Here is a 26,266-nt window from a genome sequence, read left to right on the forward strand (position 1 = left end):
GGAAGTGTTAATAGTGGGGCCTTCACCTATCACTTAGGAGGACGTCTCACCCTCAGGAGCTGCTGACCAATCTGATTGGGACGGCAGCTCGACCACTCCTGACAATGCCAGAAGTCAGTCAGGGTGCTGCAGGTATTTTGCGTAAAGGGCCGAGGTGGATCCTAGCTGCCATCAGAAGGTAGGGCCTGGAGTTTTTTATGATGAGGAGAGATCCTAGAGCTCAGAACAGAGCAGAGCAGGTTGAGAGACCAGATTCGGAAAGGCATAGAGTCATACAGCACAGAAACAGACCCTTCGGTCCAACTTATTCATGCTGACCAGGTTTCCCCAAACTAAACTAGTCCCATTTGCCTGTGCCCTGCCCATATCCTTCTAAATCTTTGCTAATCATGTACCTGTCTGAATGTCTTTTAAATTTTGTAACTGTACCGGCATCTACACTTCCTCTGGCAGTTCATTCGACATACAAACCATCCTCTGTGTGAAAAGGTTGCCTCTCAGGTCCCTCTAAAATGTTTCTCCTCTCACCTTAAAATTATGGCCTCCAGTTTTGAACTACCTTACCCTAGGGAAAAGACCTTTGCTATTCAGCTTATCTATCCCCCTCACAATTTTATAAATATCTATCAGGATCCTACACTCTATAACCTCCTACAATTTAGTGAAAAGTGTCCCAGCCTATTGAGCCTCTCCTTTTAACTCAAAACCCTCAGTCCTAGTAACATCCTGATAAATCATTTCTGTACCCTCTCCAATTTAATAATATCCTTCCTACAGCAGATACAGAGTACTCCAAAAGTGGCCTAACCAATGTTTCGTACAATTTCAACACATCATCCCAATTTCTATACTCAATGATCTGAGCAATGAAGGCAGGCGTGCCAAATACCTTCTTTACCACCTGTCTACTGTGACGCAACTTTCAAGGAACTATTTACTTGAACCCCTGCAAGGAAGCTGGATAGCCTGTTTGTGGGGTGGGAGGGGGTTGTTGCCCTTGACGCCCACATGGCATTGCTCCCACCATCCTTTCTTCTTTTTTGTGTAGGTCATTATAAATGGTCTGTCCACTCCATCCAGACTGCCTAAGCCAATGTATTACCACGTAACATGGTAGATCAGTGGTTAGCACTGGTGCCACACAGCGCCAGGCACCCAGTTTCCATTCCACCCTCGGGCGACCGTCTGTGTGAAGTTTGCACATTCTCCCCGTTGTCTGCGTGGGCTCCCTCTGGGTGTTCCAGTTTCCTCCCACAGTCCAAAGATATGCAGGTTAAGTGGACTGGCTGTGGGAAATGCAGGGTCACAGGGATGGAATGGTTCTGGGTGGAGCGCTGTTTGGATGATCCGTGTGCACTTGATGGGCCGAATGGCCTATTTTCCAAACTGTAGGGATTCTGTGGTAATATTCAGGCTAATATGATATGAGGGCAACCATGTGGCACCCACTCACCCACCCAATCCAGTTATGGTGGTGAGTTCAGAGCTGATTGGGAAGGTGTTGAGCTAACCAGCAGGATGTACAAACCCCACCACAAATCTATCCAGCGAGGACACATAAAATCCAGCCTATTGTTCCTTTGTAAAAGAATGTGATTGCCTCTGAAATCTCCTTCAGACAGATCAAGCAGAATGCAGTGCACAAAACGCTTTGTCAAACAAGATTACGGACATTTTGTCCATTCCAAGCTGTTGAACTGACTGAAAAGTCTCAGAACTGCCTGATTACCAGTCTGATCTTCAACAGTGCTCTGGAAATTGCTAATAACGTGGTGAGTGACCAGTTACACACAACAGCTTTTGTGTGAAGGAAAAATGTGTTGTCCTGAATACTCCAGAAGGACCATGTTTTATGCTGATCAGATTAAAACATGCTACTATTGTCATACACCACCTTAAAACTTTGAAAGTAGAATTTTTTTGCATCAGAATAATAACTTCAAATGCAATTTAATCATTAATTTTAAGATTACTGTAAATGTGAATACAGCAGTGCCCTGTTCATTGACTCACTGAAGGTAAATAAGCTGCGAGAAAATTATCTTCCAAATCTTGTTCAATGGAATGTTGTGAATAATTTGTAAATGGAAATATCTGTTAAATTGATTAAAGGATGAGAAACCCTCAAGTACTTAAAAAAAAACAATTGATATATGATGTATGATGGAGTCTCAGATTTCAGCTCTAAAGTTCTCTAATTTTTAAAAAAAATTCACAGGACATAATAAAACGCAGTCTGTGGACTAACATTCACATTGCAAAATTTTCTTATGCATTACCACATAAGGATTATACTGTACTCAAAAGTGGGTGGGCGTCTCTGAAAATTAGCTAATGGAAGAACCACTCAAAAAGATATCAAATGCTAACCTAGGAAAGGCAATTTATCCATGCCAAATAAATTTCCCTGGATATATATAGAGTCAGCTAATGACTGCACATTCATGCACATTGAGGACTGCAGTGGGCACATGTTAATAATCCAATAAAAACCAAAAGAACTGCGGATACTGTAAACAACCCAAGGCTAGCAATCTGGAACCAGCAGGCATGTCTTCATTCATCCTACATTTCTCCCTACTGCAGTTTTTTTGAGCTTGTGTATTCTCATCAGTAGCTCCAAATTTCATGTCAATGAAGAGATAAGACATTCAGAGGTCTACAGCATAGAAAAGGCCTTCTGGCCACCCTGTCTGCACTGGTCAAAAGCAGTCACCGAGCTAATATAATTCCATTTCCTAGTACTTGGCCCATTGCCTTGTATGCCTCAGTATCACAAGCGTACATCTAAATACTTCTTAAATGTGAGGGTTTCTGCCTTTTACCACCCTTACAAGCAGTGAGTTCCAGATTCTCACTTCCTTCTGGGTGAAAACAATTTTTCTCACATCACATCTAAATCGCCTGCCCCTTACCTTAAATCTATGTCCTTCAGCTACTGGTCCCTTCATCAAGAGGAAAAGTCCCTTCCTGCCTATTTTGTCTTTCCTGTTCATAACAGGATATATCTCAATCATGTCCCAACTTAGTTTGCTCTGCTCCAACCTCCGTCCTTCCAATCTCTCTTCATAAATAAAAATCTCCAGCTAAGGGAATACCCTGGTTAATTTCATCTGCACCATCTCCAGTGCATCGCTTTCTTCCAATACTGTGATTCCATAACTGCACACAATACTCTAACTTTGGCCTAACCACCCTTTTATACAGTACCAGCATAAACCCCTGCTCCTAAGCTTCAGCTAATAAAGACAGATTTTTCTTTAATTCATTCACAGGATGAGGGCGTCGCTGGCTCGGCCAACATTTATTGCCCATCCCTAATTGCCCAGCAAAAAGTTAAGAGCTGTGGGTCTGGTGCCACGTGTAGGCCAGACCAGGTAAGGACATAGGTGAACCGGGTGGGTTTTTCTTCACAATCAATGGATTCATCATCTTCATTAGAATCTTAATTCCAGTTATTTATTGAATTCAAATTCCACAATCTGCTGTTGCAGTTTTGAACCCAGGTCCCCAGACCGTTAACTGGGCTTCTGCAATAACAATCCAGCAATAAAGCCACTAGGTCATTACCTCCCATAGGCCTTGCTAAATACTTTATCTACCTGTCCCTCTAGCTTAGTGGACAAGGAACATGCATGCCAAGGTCTCTCTGATCCTTGGTGATTCCCAGGATCCTACTGTTCATAATTTATTCCCTTATTTTGTTTGTTGTGCCAAAGCGCATCACCTCATTTATTTGGATTGAATTCCATTTGCCGCTGATCAGCCCATCTATATTGTTATGAAATCTAAAGCTATCCCCTTCACCATTTCCCATGGGTAACTCACCTAGCCTGTACATCTTCAGTCACAGGGACAAGTCAGCATCACCAATGCACCTGATTTGCACATTTTTGGAAGCTGGAGCTCCCAGGAGGAGCCCACAAAGGAGCAGGCAGAACCATGCAAACTCCATATAGACAATCACCCAAGGCTGGAATTGAACCCAGGTCTCTCATGCTGTGAGGCAGCAGTGTTGACTGTGTGGAATTTTTGTGTTCTCCCAGTGCCTACATGGGTTTCTGCTAGGTACTACGGTTTCCTCCAACAGTCCAAAGATGTGCAGATTAGGTGCACTGGCCATGCTAATTTGTCCCATAGTGTCCCAGGATGTGCAGGGTGGGTGGGTTAGCCATAGTAAATGCAGGGTTATGGTAATAGGGTCGGGGATGTGATGTTTTTTCGGAGGATCGCTGTGCCGTTGATGGGCCAAATGGCTTCCTTCCACACAATAGAGATTCCATGATTCTATGACTATTTCCAACCTCACTTATTTTAATATTCACAGTGAACTGACTGATCAATCCTCTCACATTCAAGTTAAATCGTTTATAAATGTTTATGAATTGTTTATAAACTTAAAGGACCCCAACACTGATCACTAAATAACTCCACTGGATACAGGCTTCCAGTCATAGAAACAGTCCTTGATCATCATGCTCTGCTTCTGGTCACACTCAGCTAATTCTGTTTCCAATTAGTCAGATTTCCTTGGATCCCGCAGGTTCTTATCTTCACTGAGAGTCACCCATGCGAGATCTTACCAAAACCTTGCTGAATTCCAAGTAGCCTATATCGAATGCATTGCCCTCATCTACACACTTGGTCACCTCTTTGAAAAATTCAATCAAGCTGTTCAGACAGACCTCCCCTTAAGGAAGCTGTTCTTGATTAATCCCTGCCTCTTCAAATGCAGCTTAATTCTGTCCCTCAGAATTCGTTCCAATAGTTTCCCCACCACTTGAGAAACAGACTGTCTGGCCTGTGGTTTCCTGGTTTATCCCTTGCCCTTCTTGAATAACTGTACCACACTGGCTGCCCTCCAGTCCTCAGGTAGCTCCCCTGTGGCCAGAGGCATTGAAAATTACTGCCAGCGGCTCTGCTATTTCCTCCCTTATCTCACTCAACAGCCTGGAGTAAATTTCATCTGGCTTGTGCATTTTTTCAACTGAAGCTGATGTCTTTTATGGCTGCAATACTGCCGAAAAATTACTCTCACATGAACTGATAGACAAAATGTTAATGACCAAATTTTGTGCTTTAAGTAAAATATATAAATAATGGATTTGGAGAGCTGCATTTACTCACTAGACCATGATTTCCGACATAATTCACCTTAAACTGTAGATAATTAACTAGATAAAACACATAACATTGAATAGAGTGCTGGTCAGATTGCATTATTTAATCAGATATAGTGTAGGTGACAGTTTATCTAGGATCCATTTCAAATGCATTAGACAATGTCTACTTAACAAAGAATGTACACACATCCCTAGAAATGGGTCTAGCTGATAATGCTAAATGGAACATTACACTGGTTTTCCAATATAGTGCCTGCTGAAGAGTATTTCAAGAAATTTGGTCAGCTTTGCAGAAAAATTGCAGAGCAAGAGTGAAATTTCACAGGAAAAGTCAAGCATTCAGCAACATTCGAGGGGGTGGTGTGGAATGTTTGGTGACAAGTCTGATTCGGACAATTACATTTTCATTAGACTGCAATCAATTCTAAGGAAATGAACGGGAGCTATTATAAGAATTAAGACAGAGAAATAACTGAATAGCAATAACTTAAATGGGTGCCACTGAACTGTTTAAATTTCTCCTGGTTCTCTCTAAAATTCAATCAATGCAAAATATAAAAATTAGATTGGTACAGAATCTTTAAACATAAAACACAAGAAAAATCAGGAGCAAAAAAAGGCCATTTGGCTTTTTAAAACTTGTAATTTATTTCAACAAATGTTTGTATCTTAACATCTACCAATACTTTGAACACTCCTAGCATTTGTTTCCTCTATTCTACAAAACAGATTGAGAAAATCCAGTTTTCTTTGGAAATGTGAACGTAGTAATTAATGATGGAGGTGTAAAGACAGATTATATGATTTTAAAATGGCTGCGTTATGTCATCGAGCTCTGCTCCAACCCACTCACTCACTCTGCTACAGCTGAGTCATAGACACAGCATAGTCTCAGCTCCCTGACTCCAACCAAATCAGATTTGCTGACAATGCTCAAACCGATTGAACAATCGAGACACAGGATGCAGAAAAAGGTTTACAGAACACTTACACTGCACAGCCCAAATAACAAACAAACATTAACATTGTTAAGTTCAGAAATGGATAAGCATTGCAAAACCACTTTTTAAAAAAAAACTGAATATAACGTCAGAACATGTAACTAGATCAGGACAGGGTTACAGGGGCTGCTTTGAAGTATTCTGAGATACCAGTCAGACCACACTTATTGCAAAAGATACTACATCACAGAAAGTTGGAAATTCGAGAGATGAGATTTGAGGAGAGATGACAGAAATCCGATGGTTACAGTCTGGAAAGAAAACTGTCAAGGAGCAGGGTAGAGTAATCATTAAAAAATGTATATTAAATGGTGTTGATACAGTAAAACTGAAATATTATTTCAATGTAATGCCAGAGGTCATGGCTGAAAATTACTCAAACACGGATTTACGTAGAAATATCAGGAAGAACTTCTTTATTCAATACTAAGTATTTGGTACAATCTGTTTTGTAGAATACAGGAAACAAACACTAGGAGTGTTCAAAGTATTGGTGGAAGTTAAGGTACAGACATTTGTTGTAATAAATTATAAGTTTTAAAAGGCCATATGGCCTTTTTTTGCTCCTGATTTTTCTTGTGTTTTATGTTTAAAGATTCCATACCAATGTAATTTTTATATTTTGCATTGATTGAATTTTAGAGAGAACTAGGAGAAATTTAAACATTGAAATCAAGGCTTTCAACTGAAAACATTAGGATAAATCAACAAAACACAAAGAACTGTGGAGTTGGAAATCCGAAACAGAAACAGAATTTGCTGGAGAAACTCAGCAGGTGTGGCAGCATCTGCAGAGAAAGCAAATTTAACATTTCAGGCTCAGAGAAGAAGATATTCTGAAGAAGAATCACTGGATCCAAAATATTGACTCTCTTCTCTCTCCACAGATGCTGCTAAACCAGTTGAGCTCCTCCAGCAATTTCTGGTTTTGGTACCACTTTACTGGGCAGTCATAGAACTAGATAAAATTTCTGGAAGGCAACCATGACGCAAAGTATGACTCGGGCTTATACAGCACTATTCAGAAATAAAAACATATCCAAGACTTTCTTGTATCTGTTTCAGTGTTTTTGTGTCAATAATCTTACACTAAAGCGCTTGGATTCAAGATTCAAAGGATCATTTTCAACTGGTCCAATTTGGGTGGCAGTGGACTAGACTTCCCACTTTTCATCCTGTCTCTTTTCCACTTCCATTCATTAAAAGAGGTTTAAATAGATAGCCATCCACTGCACGGATCGTTAAAAATAATCCCAGTGACTTCAGATTTAAGCGAAAGGGAGGAAGATAACAACTAAATCTTTTACGAGAACAGAAATTGCTGGAAAAGCTCAGCGGGTCTGACTGCATCTGTGGAGAGAAGTCAGAGTTAACATTTTGCATCAAGTGACCCTTCCTCAGAACTGATTTACAGCATTCGCAGTTCTTTTGGTTTTTAAATAAACCTTTTAGTTCTTATAGTGGTCAAAACTATACTGGTGCTCCATATAGCTGCTTGCACAAGTCCAGTGAAAGCCCTCAGTTTATCCATGCATTCTCAGCTCACACAGCAGGTGAAAAATATTCATCACTCGCATTAACAATGTGCTCAATTGCCCATCTCCAAAAGACTCATGGGCAGAAAGGTGTAATAAACCATTTGATAAAGCTACCGGGAAGATTGTTGTCTTCCTGTATGGAAAACATGCCTTTTTTATTTTTTTTTAGAGTGAGCAACTTGTTACAAAATACTACACAGTAGATTAATGTCAGACATCTGGCACATTTAGGTTGGTGCAGTCTCAGCATGCCTTTCTGAGAGTTATTACTCGTACTCGTCAGTGACATGCTGACAGGTAAAACTCTGCCACAGGCTGTACACAGTTTCCCATTAGCTCTGACTGGTAATGTGTAGAAAATGGGCAACCTCAGAAATGTTTTGTTTCTGTTTTGTATTTTGCACAACACACAACTGTATGTCCTTCCACGTTAGTGCAGCACTAATCAGCATTGAACAAAGCAACCTTGATGCAGATATTAGATTCATTCTGAAATCATTCCAAAGCTGTTGAGCTTGAAGCCAAACCTGAACCACAAAAATCACTATCTGAATCAATAGTACAAGAGGAAGCCTGGCTCAGCTCCAAGCTCTTTCTGGTGTTTCCGAGAACTCAGCTTTTCACCAACACTAGCCTCCTGTGCATCTCTCACCCCCTTTGCCCCAATACATTAATGGTAGTACTTTCAGCTTCTTCGCTCTGAGCCCTAAGTTTTGGTATTCTCTTCTAAAATCTTTCTGTCTCTCCTTCCTCCTTTTAAGGCACTTGTTAAAACTGAGCTCTCCAAAAAAGCTTTTGGACGTCTGAGTTAATTGTGTTCTTTCTTGGTTTACTGTTGGCTTTATTTCTGTTTGTGAACAATGCTTTATTAGGTTAAGGGTCCCATGTGGTTGCAGACTATCACTGTTATTGTTTATTGCCTTCGAGAGAGTCAATATTCCTCCACAGAAGATGTGCAGGCTGGGTGGATTGGCCATACTAAATTGCCCGTAGTGTTCAGGGATGTGCAGATTAGGGATCTGAGTGCGATGCTCCAAGGGTCAGAGTGGACTTGTTGGGCTGAAGGGCCTGTTTCCACACTGTAGGGATTCTATGATTCCATGATCTATGGTCATAGGAAATTCAAACTGGAAATAATTGCAGTTAATTTGTTTTTATCCGTGGATTCACTCACCCAACCTATCACATTTAGATGAGCTTAAAAAAAACTCTTATTCCCCATATTTTGTGTAAAATGCATATCATGGTTCCTATAGGACTTGCGCTGTTGACCTCAAGGCTTTGATACTTTGGCTCATCTGGAATTATTCACTGCATCTCAACAATAGCTGTGTCACTTCCAATTTTTCATCATTGCTATGCTTTCCTACAAGTGTTCCTTAGTGAATATTTTTACTTTTGCTCTGGAAAATGGGCTGAACCTACCATGAAAATTTCAGCTTGTCAGCATAGTGTGAAACACTGTACTGTGCTTTTCAGTTCAAGTTCCAGAGCATTTATGTTTGCTGTTAGCTGTGAGCTTGCTACGAAAGTACCCATGGATCAGCCAAAGAAGATGTTAAAGCACATGGGAAATCACTTTCAAATAGTTGCCATATAAAATGAGTTATTTCTTGTCATCTTTAATTCCACGTTTAAAGACAGGTCTTTGGCGAATGTTTGCTGAATGATCATCTTGTACAACAGGTGGATGGGGAGCCAAACCCCAAGCCTATCTCAGCTGGAACAGGGACCAACCTCCATGTTGTTGGCTTGAATGCAATTCACATCTAGCTACCCAGTCAACTGAGCAAACCACCTTCTCTTATCTCTAATAACTGGTCTCAATGACTGATTTAGTCTGTGCATTGTGTATTGTGGGGTAAACCAATGATAGCAAGAGAGTCTGGGTTTGACCCACCTGTTCATTGTGATTGCAGATGAGCTGAGAGTAAGGAAAATTTCAACAATGTAAATTACTTCTAAGCTGCTCTTGATTATATATTTCCATGGATGACAGTACATTTGCCATGGGAACTTCAGTGGAATCATTCCCTGTTGGTCCAATGTTTGATATGCGCTAATAGATATCTTTTGTGAGCTAGGTCTTAAAATGACCATTCTTTAAACGGAAATGCAATCAAATAAGGTTAAAAACATAGTTTTAAAACATTGTCTGGATATAGGGAAAGTACATTCCGTTGCTTAATTCGAACTCAAATTTAATGAAGTATGGAAGCAATGAGACAATGAAACAGAGCTGACATCTTGGCTGAATACTGAGAATTCAGGGGAGATTCAAGAATGTGATCATCATAAAATGCTACCTGATGTCAGACATGTCAGTTTGAATTACAAACAGATTGACAGCGCACTGCAGCAGACCAGTGACACAGTGAGACAATAGATAACCAATCATATCATTGAGTCTTACAACATAGTGAAAAAAAATTGACCCAGTGCATCTTTTGTCCAGAAGTGTTAAACAACTGATCCTATTGCCCTGCTCTTTCTCCACAGTCCTGCCAGTGTACATCCAATTCTATTTTGGAAGTTACTACTGCATCGTTCCTGCCACCCAATCAAGGCCATAACAATTCTCAGTGTAAAGAATTGTTTACTCTCCTCTTTGGGTAACTGACTTAAATCTGTACCCTCTGGTCACCATGGAAGTCATTAGTGATAACAATTTCTTTTTAAATAATGTCGCAAAAATCATACAATTGTGAAAATGCCTCTTCTTAAAAATTCCACTTCCTTTCAATCCATCCTTTTAAATAGGAACAGAAAGTGCTGGAGAAACTCAGCTGAACTATCAGCATCTGTGGAGAGTGCACTGAACAATTAACATTTCAATTCCACCTTAATCATCTTTGACACGTGTGAAGTCACCAGTTTCATAGACTATAAATGCTAATTTTATTTCTCTTCAGATGCCGCCAGACCTACTGAGTTTCTTCAACAATCTTTTGCTTTTATCTCAGGTCTCCAGAATCCACAATATTTTGTTTTTGACTCCATCCTCCTCCAAGTCTGAGGCTGAGTTAGATTCTTCACAACAGTCATATTTGAACCTGAGTTGAACTTCTAACCACATATCTGCCCCATTACCAAAACTGCTTACCTCCACCTCTATAACACCACACACTTATCTCGACTCAGTTCATCCCATGCTGAAACGCTCATCCATGCCTTTGTTACCTCTAGTCTGGGCTCTTCCAGTGCAGGCCAGGCCAGCTTTTGTCATTCTTGCTTTGATAAACCTACCTCATTAAAGGTTCTGATGTCTGTCTCCTAACTCATAACGTTAAACATTACTGACTGCAAGTTATGCATCGTCGTAATTTTAAAATTTTCAGCCTTCTTTTCAAATCGCTCCAGTAGCACAGTCTTTTATATCTCTGGAATCCTTTCTTACTATAACGTACCCTGAGACTTCAATGTCTCTCTAACTTTAGTCTTTTGAATATCATCAATTTTCAGCTCTCCTCTCCAGATGAGTGCGCATTCAGTTGTCAAGTTCCTAAACTCCAGAATTCACTCTGAAGCCTTCTTCTGTTTACCTTTCCACCTTTTAAGCAATCCTTAAAATCTTTGGTCGAGCTTTTGGTTATTTTCCGAATACTTTCTGATGTGCCCCAACATGAAATGCCAATCCATTTACACACCTGAGAAGGACCTGAGGACATTGTTAAAAATGACACCATATAAACTAGTTGACATTGTAGTAAAGCTTCCCTGAGCCTCTCTATTCTCAGGAAGACAAAGCAGCTTCCCTGGTGTTTCCTGATGGCTGAAGTTCCTCATTCTTGGCATTATTCTAGTAATCTCAATATCAATTTCAAGGCTTTGATGGTCATCCTTAAGTATTAGATATCTACATGTCTGAAATGACACATATACATCTGGCCTGCCAGATTTTGCAGGACTCACACTGATATTGTTGTTGATAAATTAAGTGAGGACGGTGATATACTAGAGAAGCACATTGATGCAGACATGTCAAAACCAGATGAGTCTTCTCTTCTTCTCACTTAGATAGCTAGGAAAATAAGCTTTCTTAATTTAACTTCACCATACGTATCAGATAATACTCAAACAAAAGGATCCAAAGGTTAAAATTTGCACAGTCTGCTTAATATCGTATTTTAACAAAAAAAATCATAATCTTCACTCCCGAGTAACCTCTGCTAAATTCTCTACAATACTCTTGTGCAAGGTGGTCTCATAAAAGCAACCAGCTTATAAATTCTCAATTCATATTAACAAAAATAAGATACGTCTACAGCATTTCTTTCTCTGTGCCCTGTTCCACCAAAAGTAACAGCAACATATATGTTCTATGTCTTGGGGATATCAACATCTCCATGTTCAAGTCACTCACAATCCTGACTTTGACATGCATCGCTCTTTCCATTTGTTGGAACAATATCTTGAATGTTATTTTCTAACTCTATTGTGGGAGCATAAGCTCCACAAACAGTGCAGCAGTTCATACAGAAGGGTCATTCCACTCTCAGTGGCAAAAACAGACAGGCAATAAATGGAGTCTGAGGGTGTCATATTCCAAGAGCAAATGAAAAATATAATTGAAGGTACAGTTTCAGTGAACAAAATAAACTATCAAATAACACTGAAATAGCCTGAAGCAGTGTGACAAAATGAAAAGTGAATTTTGATGACAAATCATTTGATCAAAGGAAAACACAAAGCCTTGAACACTGGAACAACAGCTTGATGCAAATCTTGTAAACGCTATCATTTTAACAATTCCAAGTGAATTACCAATCTGCTTTACAAGTGTTAATGTATAAAGTTTATACTTTAAAATATTCACAATAAATATTTTTATTTGAATTTAATGCAAACATTTCACATATTAGCCCAGGAAATTGAACCTCCAGTCGAAATGCTAAATTACTTAATTTAAATTATTGGTGAATTCAACTTAAATAGTGCAAAGGGCACCTCATACATTATTTAATTTGAACAAAGTTTTGTTGAGCAAGAAATACCTCTCAATAAATCAAAGGTAAATAAACAAATATAGAACACATCTTGACTGGTAACAGTATTCTCAAAAGAAGAAATGCATTGCACCCACCAATTCTTTAGAGACTGTAGCAACATTACTTTAATCATCTTACCTTGATCAGGTACCTGAGAACCAGTGGAATTGTGAGTTGTATTTAGCACTTCATTGATAGCTGTGTCGCAATAGAGGCCCCGATGCGTATCATGCTCGCTGTCAGTCTGGTCACTTTCTTCATGTCCACTGTCCTTGAGACTGTTTCTTTCCAGGTCTTTGAATGTGGAACTACTGGAGTGTGAAGCAATACTGATTTATTGTCATGGCTAGCAGTATCAGATAATGTTCTCCTTATGGAAAAGAAATGCATTGCAATACACATTGCTTCACATCGAAACACATCAAAAATATACTGCCAAATATCACACTGTGTCAAAATATATCAAAGTCAAGAGGTCATTTTTCTTTTCTCCAATGAATCTCCTTCCCCCAACCTATAAAGGGTGGCTGTTGCTAAATATGGCAAAGCAAATTTGGCTTATTCGCTTGAATCCATCATTCTACAAATTATTTGTGCTAAAACTACACTGTTTCTATTCTTAAGGCCTTGTCATTTTCATCTCAATTCTGTATTTTGGCCAACGAGTGACCTCCTGTCTACCTGAGATAATGGGAACTGCAGATGCTGGAGATTCCAAGATAATAAAATGTGAGGCTGGATGAACACAGCAGGCCAAGCAGCATCTCAGGAGCACAAAAGCCGACGTTTCGGGCCTAGACCCTTCATCAGAGACGGGGATGGGGGGAGGGAACTGGAATAAATAGGGAGAGAGGGGGAGGCGGACCGAAGATGGAGAGTAAAGAAGATAGGTGGAGAGAGTGTAGGTGGGGAGGTAGGGAGGGGATAGGTCAGTCCAGGGAAGACGGACAGGTCAAGGAGGTGGACAGGCTAGCTACTAACCTCATCCCACCTCCTTGACCTGTCCGTCTTCCCTGGACTGACCTATCCCCTCCCTACCTCCCCACCTACACTCTCTCCACCTATCTTCTTTACTCTCCATCTTCGGTCCGCCTCCCCCTCTCTCCCTATTTATTCCAGTTCCCTCCCCCCATCCCCCTCTCTGATGAAGGGTCTAGGCACGAAACGTCAGCTTTTGTGCTCCTGAGATGCTGCTTGGCCTGCCGTGTTCATCCAGCCTCACATTTTATTATCCTGTCTACCTGAGCTTGGTTAAAATAAAATCCACTGTTACTGGATGCCTGCTGCAGGATAAAGATTAGTTTTAAGCAGGAAAATAGCAACTTAAAAAAAATCAGATGGAGAGAATTGACTTTATTTTAGGTTAGATTGTTTATAAATGATGTGTGAAAAGTGATACTTCAGATGGGAAAGTAATGCATGGCATAGCCTTCTGCCACAATCTTCATGATAGAACATCATATCTATACTATTGCTGAGAATAAAAATCTTGTGAGAGGCTTTTTACGCAGGGTTTACAATGAGGCACAGAGCCTGTAATTAAGCTAGCCAATGGAGGGGGAAGATAGTTACACACCCACACACAAATACACGTAGGTCATTACTCCCCTCCTCCAGCATTGATATTTTCTCACTGTTGTCAGTAATTGTGATTTGTACAGAACGTTTCACACGAGATGTTTTTCTAAGTGTTTTCATATGCTCCTCCAGTCCAAGCCTCATTGGGATTTGTCAGGATCTCACTGGGAGTGCAACCTTAAGATCGTGTGAAATTCGATCTTCCAAGGCTGTAGGTGGTACAGCCAATTCTGCAAGGAGTGTCAAACCAGTGTGAGTGGGTCATCAGCCTGTTGTACACTGTGCCTGATTTTATTTTCCTGTAATGCCAATTCCTAGGAGTATCAGGTTGTGGGTAATGTAAGGGGCAGGTATTCTTCTGCACCCATCTTTATATCCTCTGACAAGTCTGACTGTCCTGTCCTCCATGAATTCTCTGTGGATTTGTTGTTGGTTGGATCGCCATTGAGCACAGCGGCTAATTGGAGAGGGAAGGTGGATGGACAGTTGCTCTGATAAATCCAGTTACATGTCCCCTGTCATTGTTGATAGTGAGGCTCAGATGAAGTCCATTTGCGCAAAATTCATCCAGCCCAATGTTTGGTAAACGTGATTGGAGCAATGAGACGGTGCTTTTTAGTGCAGTTTCTGGCAAAGTCACCAGCTCAAACATTGCATCCCATTTCCTATCTGTTATAATTTAGAATGTTGAGGTGAGATGTGTTGCTGTAGAAACAGTATTCTTCATGATCTGTCTGCATTGTAAATTATCAAGTGCAGCACACAGTCAGTGTGGTAGCCAGCAGTTTGCCTAGTCTTATTAACCAGCCCACTTTGTTCAAAAAGTACGATAGCTGCCTGAGAAAGCAGAAGGTTAATTATATCTGACAAGAGATTCAAAATGCGTTCCAGTTGACAAGCAAAGACAACTTGCATTCAGAGTGTTCAGGGAGGATTCTAGCCTTGAAATAAATAAATAGCTTATTAAGAATTTTACTTTAGTTTGCTTGGGAAACATCTGGATTCATTAATGGTCTGGGGAGCAGTGAGTTTCTACTGGTTTACAGTTGCTACATGAAAAATTTACAGTCATTCAGCAGAGAAATGGAGAGTTTAAGCTGAATCTGAAATTGCCTTGTTCAAAACTTTTCATAAATTTATTCAACAAAATAGCACCCACACTAATGTTATACTAGAACACAGTCTTTTTTTTTGCATCCTAAAGACTAAAAATCATTTTGTATTCTCCTGAGTGGATGCTGAAGTTATTGTTTTCCTTAATTTATTTTTAAGCAAGATCTCAAATATATGTAAAAAAATTCAGATCATGAGAGCAGGTTCAAAGTGGGAAAAAAACATTTCATGATCTTCTGATTGCTCAATGATAAGTAAATTCCCTGTTCTGGTACTTAGTCATACAAACCATTAAGTTCCAACTTGAGTCTAGCTACAAGGTTCTTAATCTCAGGTGAGTCAGAGAATAGGAGATTATAATTGGAACAGAAGCAGTGTGTACCATTCAGCTCATCCAGCCTGCTCTGGATCCTGGCTATGATAATCTACCTCAGTTCCATTTTCCCATGTTATCTTCATATCTATCGATGTCATTTAGTATCTAGGTGTCCAGCAATCTCTTCTTTCACATCCGCAATAGCTGGGTTTCCACAGCCCTTTGGGATATGGAAATCCAAAGATTCTGTACCCTCTCTTAGAAGACACTCCTCCACTTCTCAATCCTAAATTGACTCCCCCTTATTTGTCCTTGGGGGCTGGTTTCCCCAGCCAGAAGATTCATCCTTTCTGTATCGACCCTGTTGAGTCCTTTGTTTTGCACGATAAAACATTTTTTTGTTTGTTTCAATAAGATCATCCCTTGTTTTCCTAAATCCTAGGGATTACTGACCAAATTTCCACTATCTCTCCCTTTCAAATTTTTCACAAAATTATTCTGATCCAGCATCATGGACAGAGGATGCTTGAACGTTTACTTTAACTGGAATTTTTTTTCAAAAAATGAAAATTGAAAAGCCCTGCCATTTGTCTTGGACAATCACTTTAAGTGCAACGACAGGAACTGACTTCTTGGGTTCCAGATTTGATCAGGTTTTTATGGATCCAAGAAAAGACTCTCTACAAGTTGTAGCTTGTGTGGCCAAGTTAAGCCGATCTTACTTAGTGGAACATAGTACCCTTGCATCCCTTGCCCACTGTCCATCTTCTAATGTGGAGTATCAGGGACTTCAAACAAAGCTTTCATGGTCAACGCTTGAGTGAAGGCTGCTCCTTAACTTCATTGACTAAGGGGGCCCACATAGGCAGTGAGAAGATACAGAACGAGGAACATGGAACAGATAAGGGCCTGTGTCCAAGGTGTGCGTAGCTCATGGCTCAAAAGGAGATGCGGGCCAACGGGCATTGGTTAAACCGCTGGATGACCCCGGTGGAGTTCAGCCAAGATACAGCACCTTACCTGACTCGGGACAATCACTCTTGCTGCCCATAATAAAACGCGGTCCTCTACAGCAATCTGGTCTCATTGGGTTTGAAAAGGTTTCAGTTCTGGTTGTGATGGCCCTTTTGTTTCCCCCATCACCACTGGCTGTTTACATCCGTAAAGGTATTGGTATAACTTTTTCACACTAAAGATAACAAGGTGTAGAGCTGGATGAACATAGCAGGCCTCAGAGACCCCTGAAGCAGGATCAGAGGAGCAGGAAAGCTGACATTTCGGGTCTAGACCCATCTTCCTTCTCCAAACCTTCCTTCTCCAACTGTGCGTATTTGCATCAACCAATGTCTGGGAAGCATATGCTGTTGGGCGTTTCTCTCCACTGGGCCATCTGTGAGCAAACACTACCTCGATACTCTACGGGGGAGGTATCGCATGTCAGCACCAGATCTTGCTTGGGATTACAGTGTGCCAACACTTTAGATAATGATAGCTGCTTCTTCACTTCCCTAAAGCCCATGTCTTGGCTACGAGACCATTTGAAAGACTGACATTTTTCAACAGCAGGGGTAAGGGTACTAGGATGGAATGAACCAGAAATGAAATCATTTCTGAAGATGGGTCTAGACCCGAAATGTCAGCTTTCCTGCTCCTCTGATCCTGCTTCAGGGGTCTCTGAGGCCTGCTATGTTCATCCAGCTCTACACCTTGTTATCTCAGATTCCCCAGCATCGGCAGTTCTTACTACCTCTGTAACAATTTATTTTGATTGGTTCTGATTTGGATGTTGCTCAGCAATATAATTATTCCAAGCCAGATGTAGGTGGGCTTTCCAGGGTGTGCACTCTCCTGGATACCGGCCTATGAGTTCTCTTCTCAATTTAGGTCTAGCAGAACTCGTTTGTTGTCTCCAGTGGGCATACCATTAACGCCTACAATGGTTTTCTGGCCCAGATCGTGAAGAAAATATTAACCATTTGGTTGAGGCTTGGCTTTGTTGTGGGGTTTTGCTGTGGGCTGGCCCAGAGTCCTTCTGTACAGGATATGTCCTGAGTGAGGCCATGCAATTGCATTCACTCAACTGGTGTTCCCCAAGCTCAGTCAGACTGGTGAGGGTGGCCACTTCTGTCGGAATACCCTGTAACTCACAAGCGCCACTTGCCACATTCTTAAATGATAAGGTCAGTTATAGTGCCTGTTTGAAGTCCAACTGAGCTTCAGGTCGTAGGCACTTTTGCATGATTACATCATTTATCCCATGTACTGAATGGTCTCTCAGCATCTCATTAAGGTTTAAACCAAAGTCACGCGACTCTGTCAGGCATACCAACCTCATCAAAAATCCCCATAAGGATTCCCCTGGTTCTCAAACTGCTGAATAAAAATGATAGCATTTCAGAATTAAAGATGGCTTGGGGTCATAATATTCCTTAACCAAATCAGTCAACTCTTGATTGGTTTCGTATCTGGTGCCTCAGGAAATGTTATGATCCAAATGAACGAAAAAACTGTGGTCTCCAAGCTATCAAGAGAATTCCTTGCTGTTTTTCATACGCCCCAATGTCACTTGCCCAAAAACAAAATTCTTTCCACATACTGGGTCCAGTCATTGGCAGCAGGATTCATCGAGTCAAGCTTCCCAAATAATGGCATGATGCCATGAAAGCTTACCCTAACTCAAAGATGACTATTGTGAGCGAGTTGCTTCTGAAGCATTTTTTTTCTCCCATTGCCACTGAAATAACTCCACAGAGGCCAGTACCCCATCACCAAGTCGTCCTTTGTTGACATGTGGAGAGCCCTCGACACTGATCCAGCTCCCTCAGAGTCAGCTGTCAGCGTGATGAGAACCCCTGCCACTTCTGTTTATATCTGTCAGCCAGGACTCCCCGATTGGACCAGGTTTACAGTCCCAACCAGGAAACTATATTTTATATTCCACCTGGCTGACCTTGCAACAATCACTGCAGTTTTAAAACTCTAAGAAGACATTGAGTCAACATGACTCTGCACTTGGAAGCTGTTATTTTGTCTGCCACTATTGGATTTAATTCCCTGAATAGCCCTTTTGGAATTTTCCCTGCTGCTCTGACCAGACATTATGTCCCACTGAAGGCTGGTAGGGAGTTTTCTAAGCAGCTTCCATTTGGAGCACCTTGCTTCAGCATGCTTTGAGCTGGCTTCTGAAAAATTCCTTTTCTTTATTCATTTCTTCAGGGCTAGGTGTTGCCTTGACTGACAGACCAAAATGGATCTAAATCTCTCTTTCAGTGAGAAAACATCTATTTTTTTCCCCCTGACTAAATGATTCTAGGTGGTTGCAGCATTGAATAAATTTTGACATTGAGGTCATTTATTCTGCAGAAAGCGAGACTGTTGCTTGGAAAAGGCTGACCAGTGTTTCAAAACAGCATTAAGTCAGCTGAGGATGTGATCAAATCATGTAAAGTCAGGATTATAGTGAAGACCTCCTAATAATACCAAAAGGGACACCTAAACCAATTGGCAGAAGGCTTCCTGAATACACTTACACTGTTTAATACTGCAGACGAAGGAGTGACTTACCTTTTAATAAGGTGCTGTCTGCTGTTTACATAGCTTGATTCGATGGAGTAATTTTCTGACTAAATATAAAAGAAAGGTGTGTGAAAACAAATATCACAAAATTCTGAAATCATATACATTGTAATCAGCAGTACAACTTAAGTCCTTTTTACCATTCGTTCTAAAAAGTCATTTATTTTTGCTTTAAGAAACTCCACAAATAGAAGCCATCCTGGTCTTAATCACGGCTGTTCATTTTCAATTGAATGCCAGTGAAATATCATTCTCACAGACAAGCTCACAGAGATCTGCAGTCTTGCTATTCATTTCAAATGTAGGGAGGCAAGCTTACAGTGGAGTATGTTTGGAGTTCTTTACAAAGCTACCTGTTGTGACAACAAAACAATTTCAATTATGTATTTGGAAGTAAAATGAAGCAAAAGCTTTTTATAAAACAGGGTTTTACACGGTCAGAATGAAGATTTTTCTGGCTATGGTCATCAATTTGAAATGTTAACTCTACCTCTCTTTCCACACATTCTACCTGACCTATCGTGTATTTCTGGATTTATTTTTCAATTTCAGACTTCAAGCATTTCTGCGTTTAATATGTATTTTTAAGGTCTACATTATTCCAAAATTTTCCCCTTTGAGAAGTTGTATATTTTTGAGGCAAATTCTGGAGACAATGTGCATATGATAACTAAAATGTCAGAGGTAGAAGAGGGCAAGAAGAAAATTCGCCTCCAGGTTAGCTGGATACATGTGCCAGATGGTCAAACAGAGCAGCAAATTCTCAGCTTCAATGCCTGGCCCATTGGGTGAAGTCAGAGTTGCAGCCAAGGTATCATGGCAAACTTTATTTTAACTGGCATATTATGAAATGGCACTCTTGTTAAACCACCAAAAATTAATATATATGCATTATCAGAGGTTTACTATATTAGCACTATCTCTGAGATGTCCAAACAGTCAGTTGAAGGTGTGAGAGAGAAAGCTCTCTGCCGGTAAGTTTTATTTAAGGCAAAGTTGCAAGATTATTTACTGATTTATGCTGCAGACAGTGATGTGTACAGCCACTGCATTATGTTTCTATCACATAGTGTGTTTTCTATGTTGGATCTCTTGATCAAATGGAATATTTGATCACCTGGCACACTTTTGGTCCCAAAGGTGCCAGTTAGTGAAACGTTTGCTGTACTCGCTGTCTCCTAGGCTATGGAGAGGGAGGAAATATCAGTGTTGGTTGAGTACAATCCTGGCCATGTGCAGTGTCCCTACAGGAAAGCCAGTTTGTATGTAAGATCATGGCAACATCTGGCACTATTGGGCTCCTCCAACTCATCACTGTTCAAATTAACAATAAAGGCTGAGCCACTTGCAGGGGAATGACGTCTGTAAAATACTTTCCCAGCAATTAGCTCTCAATTCTGGAAGGAAATGCCAAAGATAAATATTCTTTCCTGCTCAATGTGTGCCATGTAATTTCAACCAAATTTGATTTCCATAATCATTGGGTTAATGGTTCTCTTCAACAGAATTTCCACCATTACAACAAACAACTTAATTAATTTATATGGATAGGATCTTGAGAGATTATTGGAAACCCCCTTTCTCTCCTCTCAAATTTGGCCAAGTCCCTTCCATTGTTCCAGTTTCTCCCCCATAGGCTGTAATTTGTTCGATGTAGATTATTGACTCAGCCTGCTTTAGCTCCTTCCATTGACTGCTATCCCCAGTCTTGCCTCTTTTTCCTACTTTAGGATTTCACTATTTACTCTAGCTCTGACTATAATGTACTCATCATTCCTAACCTACAGTTATGCTTCCCTTTAATTCTGTATATCTTCACCTTATTCTCTCACAATTTTCAAAAAAAAATTACCCCACTCCTCATCAGTAAATGTCATATCACCTGAGCATTATCTTTTAACAAAGTATGTCCTTCAATAATCTCTGTATAATCTCACATATAGTGATAGCCACTGTTAATAAGGGCCAATTAGCAATTATGTTTTGTGAAGTACTATATTTAAAGCAAAAATACTTTAATTAGGCATGTCAGAATTCAAATGAACCAATTCACATGGCAAAATCCAGATATTTTTCAAATAACTGGCAATAGTAATAGGGCATAACAGCAATACATTTTTTCCCCTGAGCACTGGAATGGATCAAAGCTGGTTAAATTGATGTAAGTTGTTTTCTAAGTTGATTTTGGGATATGATTGAGGACAGGAATCAAGGGATCAGGAGGTGTGCTACACATTGTAGCACTACCAGCCTCTGATTTTACTTTTACAGTATATGGCTCGTCCAGTTCAGATTCTGAACAATCATAAATTGGATTTTGTTGGTGGAAAATTAAACAACAGTAACAGTATTGAATATCAAGAGGAGCTGGTTACATTATTTCCTGTTGGAGATGGTCATTGCCTGGAATCTGTGTGACATCAATGTAATTTGCCACGTACCAGCTGAAGCTTAAATGTCATCTAGGTTTTGGTACAGGTGGGCACTTTGGAGTGTCTGAATTGTTGTGTGCAATCAACAGTAAACATCCCCACTTCTGATATTCTTGTATAGAAAAAGTCATTGATGAAGCAGCTGAAGATGGTTGGGCCAAGAAAACCAATCTGAGGAACTCCCACAAGAGATGTCCTGGGGCTGAGAAGACTGCCTCCAACAACTACAACATCTTATTTTAAGCTGGGTATGACTCTAGTTAGTGGATTGTTCTCCCTAATTCTTCCTAACTTCAATTTGCTAGTATTCCTTGATGCCGCATTCACTGAAATGCCAGCTTGTTGCCAAGGAAAGTCACCCTCACCTCACTTCCAGATTTCAAATATTTTGTCCATGCTTGGACCAAGGCTATCATTAAATCTAGAGGCAAGTGGCAGTGTGGAACCCACACTAATCTTCAATGTGCTGTGGCTTTGTAAGTCCCTTTGGGCAGCACTGTTGGTAACAACTTTCATCACTTCGCCAGTAATTGAGAGTAGACGGAGGATGCAGTAATGGGTTGGATGGATTTGTGTGGATAGGATGCACATGGATCAATTTTCCACATTGTCAGGTCAATACCAATATTGCAGCTTTACTGGAACAGCTTAGCTATGAATGTGACTAGTTCTTGAGCAGAAATCTTCAGCAGTACCAATCTAAACATTGCCAAGCCAACTGTAATATTATCATATCGAATTATCATACGCATTTTCATAACATGAAGTCAGTATTATATCATTCTCATATGATTCTCTTTTCTTCATTGTATCTGATTGGATTTGAATGAACCATGACTGTAAGATTACAGTTCATGTTATGCTGGAAAGCAATAAACAAGTGATGAGCTAATTCACAGTATTAATGGCACAGAACAGGGTCATTTGGCCCAAAAGCAATATGGTTGACTTTTAACTGCACTCTGAAATGGTCTAGCAAGCTGCTCAGTCCAAGGGCAATTAGGGATGGACAATAAAAACTGGTCCAGCCAGTGACATGTATATCCCTTGAATGAATTTAAAAAATGTATATCTGGGTGTTTACTCCCCATGTGAGCCTCTACTCACCTTAAGCCATCTCTCTCTACCAACATATCCTTCTATTTCTTTCTACATCAAGTATTTATCTAGCTTCTATTTTAAATGGATTTCTCATGATTTTTGCCGAAAATGCTCCCCAAGTTCTACTTTATAATTACTTTATAATTGCTCCTGAATTTCTTCATGCATTTAAGAGTGAGTACATTATCTTTATGACCTTTGGTTTTGGAATCCCCACAGGTGGAAACATAGAACATAGAACATTACAGCACAGTACAGGCCCTTTGGCCCTCGATGTTGTGCCGACCTGTCATACCGATCTCAAGCCCATCTAACCTACACTATTCCATGTACGTCCATATGCCTATCCAATGACGACTTAAATGTACTTACAGTTGGCGAATCTACTATCAGTGCGGCAAAGCGTTCCATTACTTTACTACTCTCTGAGTAAAGAAACTACCTCTGACATCTGTCCTATATCTTTCACCCCTCAATTTAAAGCTATGCCCCCTTGTGCTCGCCGTCACCATCCTAGGAAAAAGGCTCTCCCTATCCACCCTATCTAACCCTCTGATTATTTTATATGTTTCAATTAAGTCACCTCTCAACCTTCTTCTCTCTAATGAAAACAGCCTCAAGTCCCTCAGCCTTTCCTCATAAGACCTTCCCTCCATACCAGGCAACATCCTAGTAAATCTCCTCTGCACCCTTTCCAAAGCTTCCACATCCTTCTTATAATGCGGTGACCAGAACTGTACACAATACTCCAAGTGCGGCCGCACCAGAGTTTTGTACAGCTTCACCTTAACCTCTTGGTTCTGGAACTCGATCCCTCTATTAATAAAAGCTAAAACACTGTATGCCTTCTTGCCACCCAGGTTGACAGGGCTGTTAACTTTCAAGGATCTGTGTACATGGACACCGAGATCTCCCTGCTCATCTACACTACCAAGAATCTTACCATTAGCCCAGTACTTTGCCTTCCAGTTACTCCTACCAAAGTGCATCACCTCACACTTGTCCGCATTAAACTCTATTTGCCACCTCTCAGCCCAGCTCTGCAGCTTATCTATGTCTCTCTGTAACCTACAACATCCTTCGTCACTATCCGCAACTCCACCGACCTTAGTGTCGTCTGCAAATTTACTAACCCATCCTTCTATGCCCTCATCCAGGTCATTTATAAAAATGACAAACAGCAGTGGACCCAACACCGACCCTTGTGGTACACCACTAGTAACTGGTTTCCAGGATGAACATTTCCCATCAACTACCACCCTCTGTCTTCTTTCAGCAAGCCAATTTCCGATCCAAACTGCTATATCTCCCACAATCCCATTCCTCCGCATTTTGTACAATAGCCTATTGTGGGGAACCTTATCAAACGCCTTGCTGAAATCCATATACACCACATCAACCGGTTTACTCTCATCTACCTGTTTGGTCACCTTCTCAAAGAACTCAATAAGGTTTGTGAGGCACGACCTTCCCTTCACAAAACCGTGCTGACTATCACTAATCAATTTATTCTTTTCTAGATGATTACAAATCCTATCTCTTACAACCTTTTCCAACACTTTACCAACAACTGAGGTAAGGCTCACTGGTCTATAATTACCAGGGTTGTCTCTACTCCCCTTCATGAACAGGGGAACCACATTTGCTATCCTCCTTAGCTTCCTGCATCTATGTGGATTTCCATCAAGCCACTCTTGGACTTTGTTGAGGAGACAAGGTCAGGACTATTCACCAAGTGCATATTATGAAACTCCACTGCAAAAGTTGGAAGGATTGAGAATGAGTGCAAGGTGTTGACTTTTTAACCTCAATGTCTTAGCATATTAATTCTCCAAAAGATAAATAAGAGCAAAACAGCCAAAGCTACAAAAGGAAACAAAATATACGTCATTTACCAAGCCAACCCTAATCGAAACTGCCTTGGCATAAAGAGAAAATAATGCTTCAACAGCACTTATTACAAGTGACCTTATAAGAACATAATGTCACATTTAGCAAAATAGCATCCTTGCAAGGTACATCTTACTTTTCTACAGCCAAGGGATTCCAGCCAGCACAAAATTCATTTCAGCTGTTACCTTCCTCTCATAATTACTATCACAAAACCACAATTGAGATTCACAGCAGGTTGCTAGCTGTCCCACTGTTCGTAAATCCAGTCAAGTGAACTGCGGCGCTTAGCCTATAAAGCCACGTGGATTGCATTTTTAAAAAAAGAACGGCCATTGTAAGAGCACATATTTTAAATGCAATTAAGATTGAAGGTAGGTAAGGCTCAGAAATATTGTGAGCTGCTACACACAAGCAGACACACTGGTATGTTTTCAAGTGTAAGCAATTTCTGGAATTTATTCCCTTAAGATTTACAAAGTATTAGCTGGTGTTTAAATAAGACAGCAAGGTCTCGAGGACTTGTACCATTACCATCAGGCCCCCTGTCTCTAATTGAATTCTCAAATGAATTGCTTTCACAGTTTTTATCATCATAAATATATATGACTGCTTGATGCTTGGATCATAAAAATTAAATGGAAGGTGGAAAAAGAAGAAACCACTATAAATATCTGGCCATTTGACCACTATTGTACAGGGATGTTGGATTAATGTTTTAGGGATAACTCATCATCTGCTTTGTATTTCTTTGAGCTTCCAGTCTACTATGTTGAAATCTTTAGGTGTTTGGGCTTTCCATGAAGCATATGAACTATTATGCAGCCTTAGGAGCTGAGTGTCAATCCCAGTACAAAGCCCACACCCTGTAAGACCTTCTTCTTCCTGCATCAGATCCACCATGTGTCAATCTTCTGCAGTTAGTTTTACCAACAAAAAAAATGAAAGAACTTAATCCCTTCTAAAGGTCAAACAGATTCGTGATGAAACACTGAAATAAACGTAGATATCCCAAACTATTGCTTGAAATATTCCAGCTAAATTTAAAAAAAATCATCAAAAACATTAAACCAAATTACTCAAAACCCACCAACAAGGAACCTATATGCTTGTATAAAGTCAATTATTTTAATTTTATGCAACACTATAATTTAATTTTGAACATTCTTTGACTTACCAACTTAAACTCTGCTTGGACCAGCTTTTATTAAAATATTGCAATAAATATTGTAGCTTTTATTTAAAAAATAGGCACTCCAATCAGATGGTTTCATAATAAATATCCCTTGAGGTATGTGTACTGTGCAGGCATTATTACTAATTCCTTTCCATACCCATACCGGTACATTTAATATGTCTGTCTACTACTTATTTCATAAGCATTTCAGTGTTATATCAATCTGCAATTAGAAGCAGTTTGATTAAGATTTGCTGCTGATGGAATGGATGGGTTAAGATCTGTTCATAGGCCTATGTGGTATACCACATACCACTTTAATAATAATAATCCCTCAGGCCTCGGCTAATAACCCAAACCATAAGTACAAATTCTGCTATGGCAGTTGGAGAATCTGAATCCACTTTAATAAAACTTGGTAAGTAACATCAGT

At 40.2% G+C, this 26,266-nt stretch overlaps 1 protein-coding gene across 4 annotated transcripts in view; it reads right to left on the minus strand.

Moving 5' to 3' along the window:
- pcdh19 (protocadherin 19) overlaps positions 1-26,266 on the minus strand; it is a 115,298-nt gene that overhangs the window by 18,670 nt on the left and 70,362 nt on the right. For 3 of the 4 annotated variants that reach the window (XM_048544720.2, XM_048544721.2, XM_048544719.2), the window contains 2 exons: positions 19,222-19,280; positions 12,789-12,961 (listed from right to left, as the gene is read on the minus strand). In XM_048544720.2, the coding sequence (XP_048400677.2) occupies positions 12,789-12,961; positions 19,222-19,280 (232 nt within the window). The remainder of the gene's footprint in view (positions 1-12,788; positions 12,962-19,221; positions 19,281-26,266) is intronic. The other variant, XM_048544723.2, reaches the window with a different exon arrangement.

This window comes from Stegostoma tigrinum, chromosome 15, assembly GCF_030684315.1.
Source record: "Stegostoma tigrinum isolate sSteTig4 chromosome 15, sSteTig4.hap1, whole genome shotgun sequence".
Classification (NCBI taxonomy): Eukaryota; Metazoa; Chordata; class Chondrichthyes; order Orectolobiformes; family Stegostomatidae; genus Stegostoma; species Stegostoma tigrinum.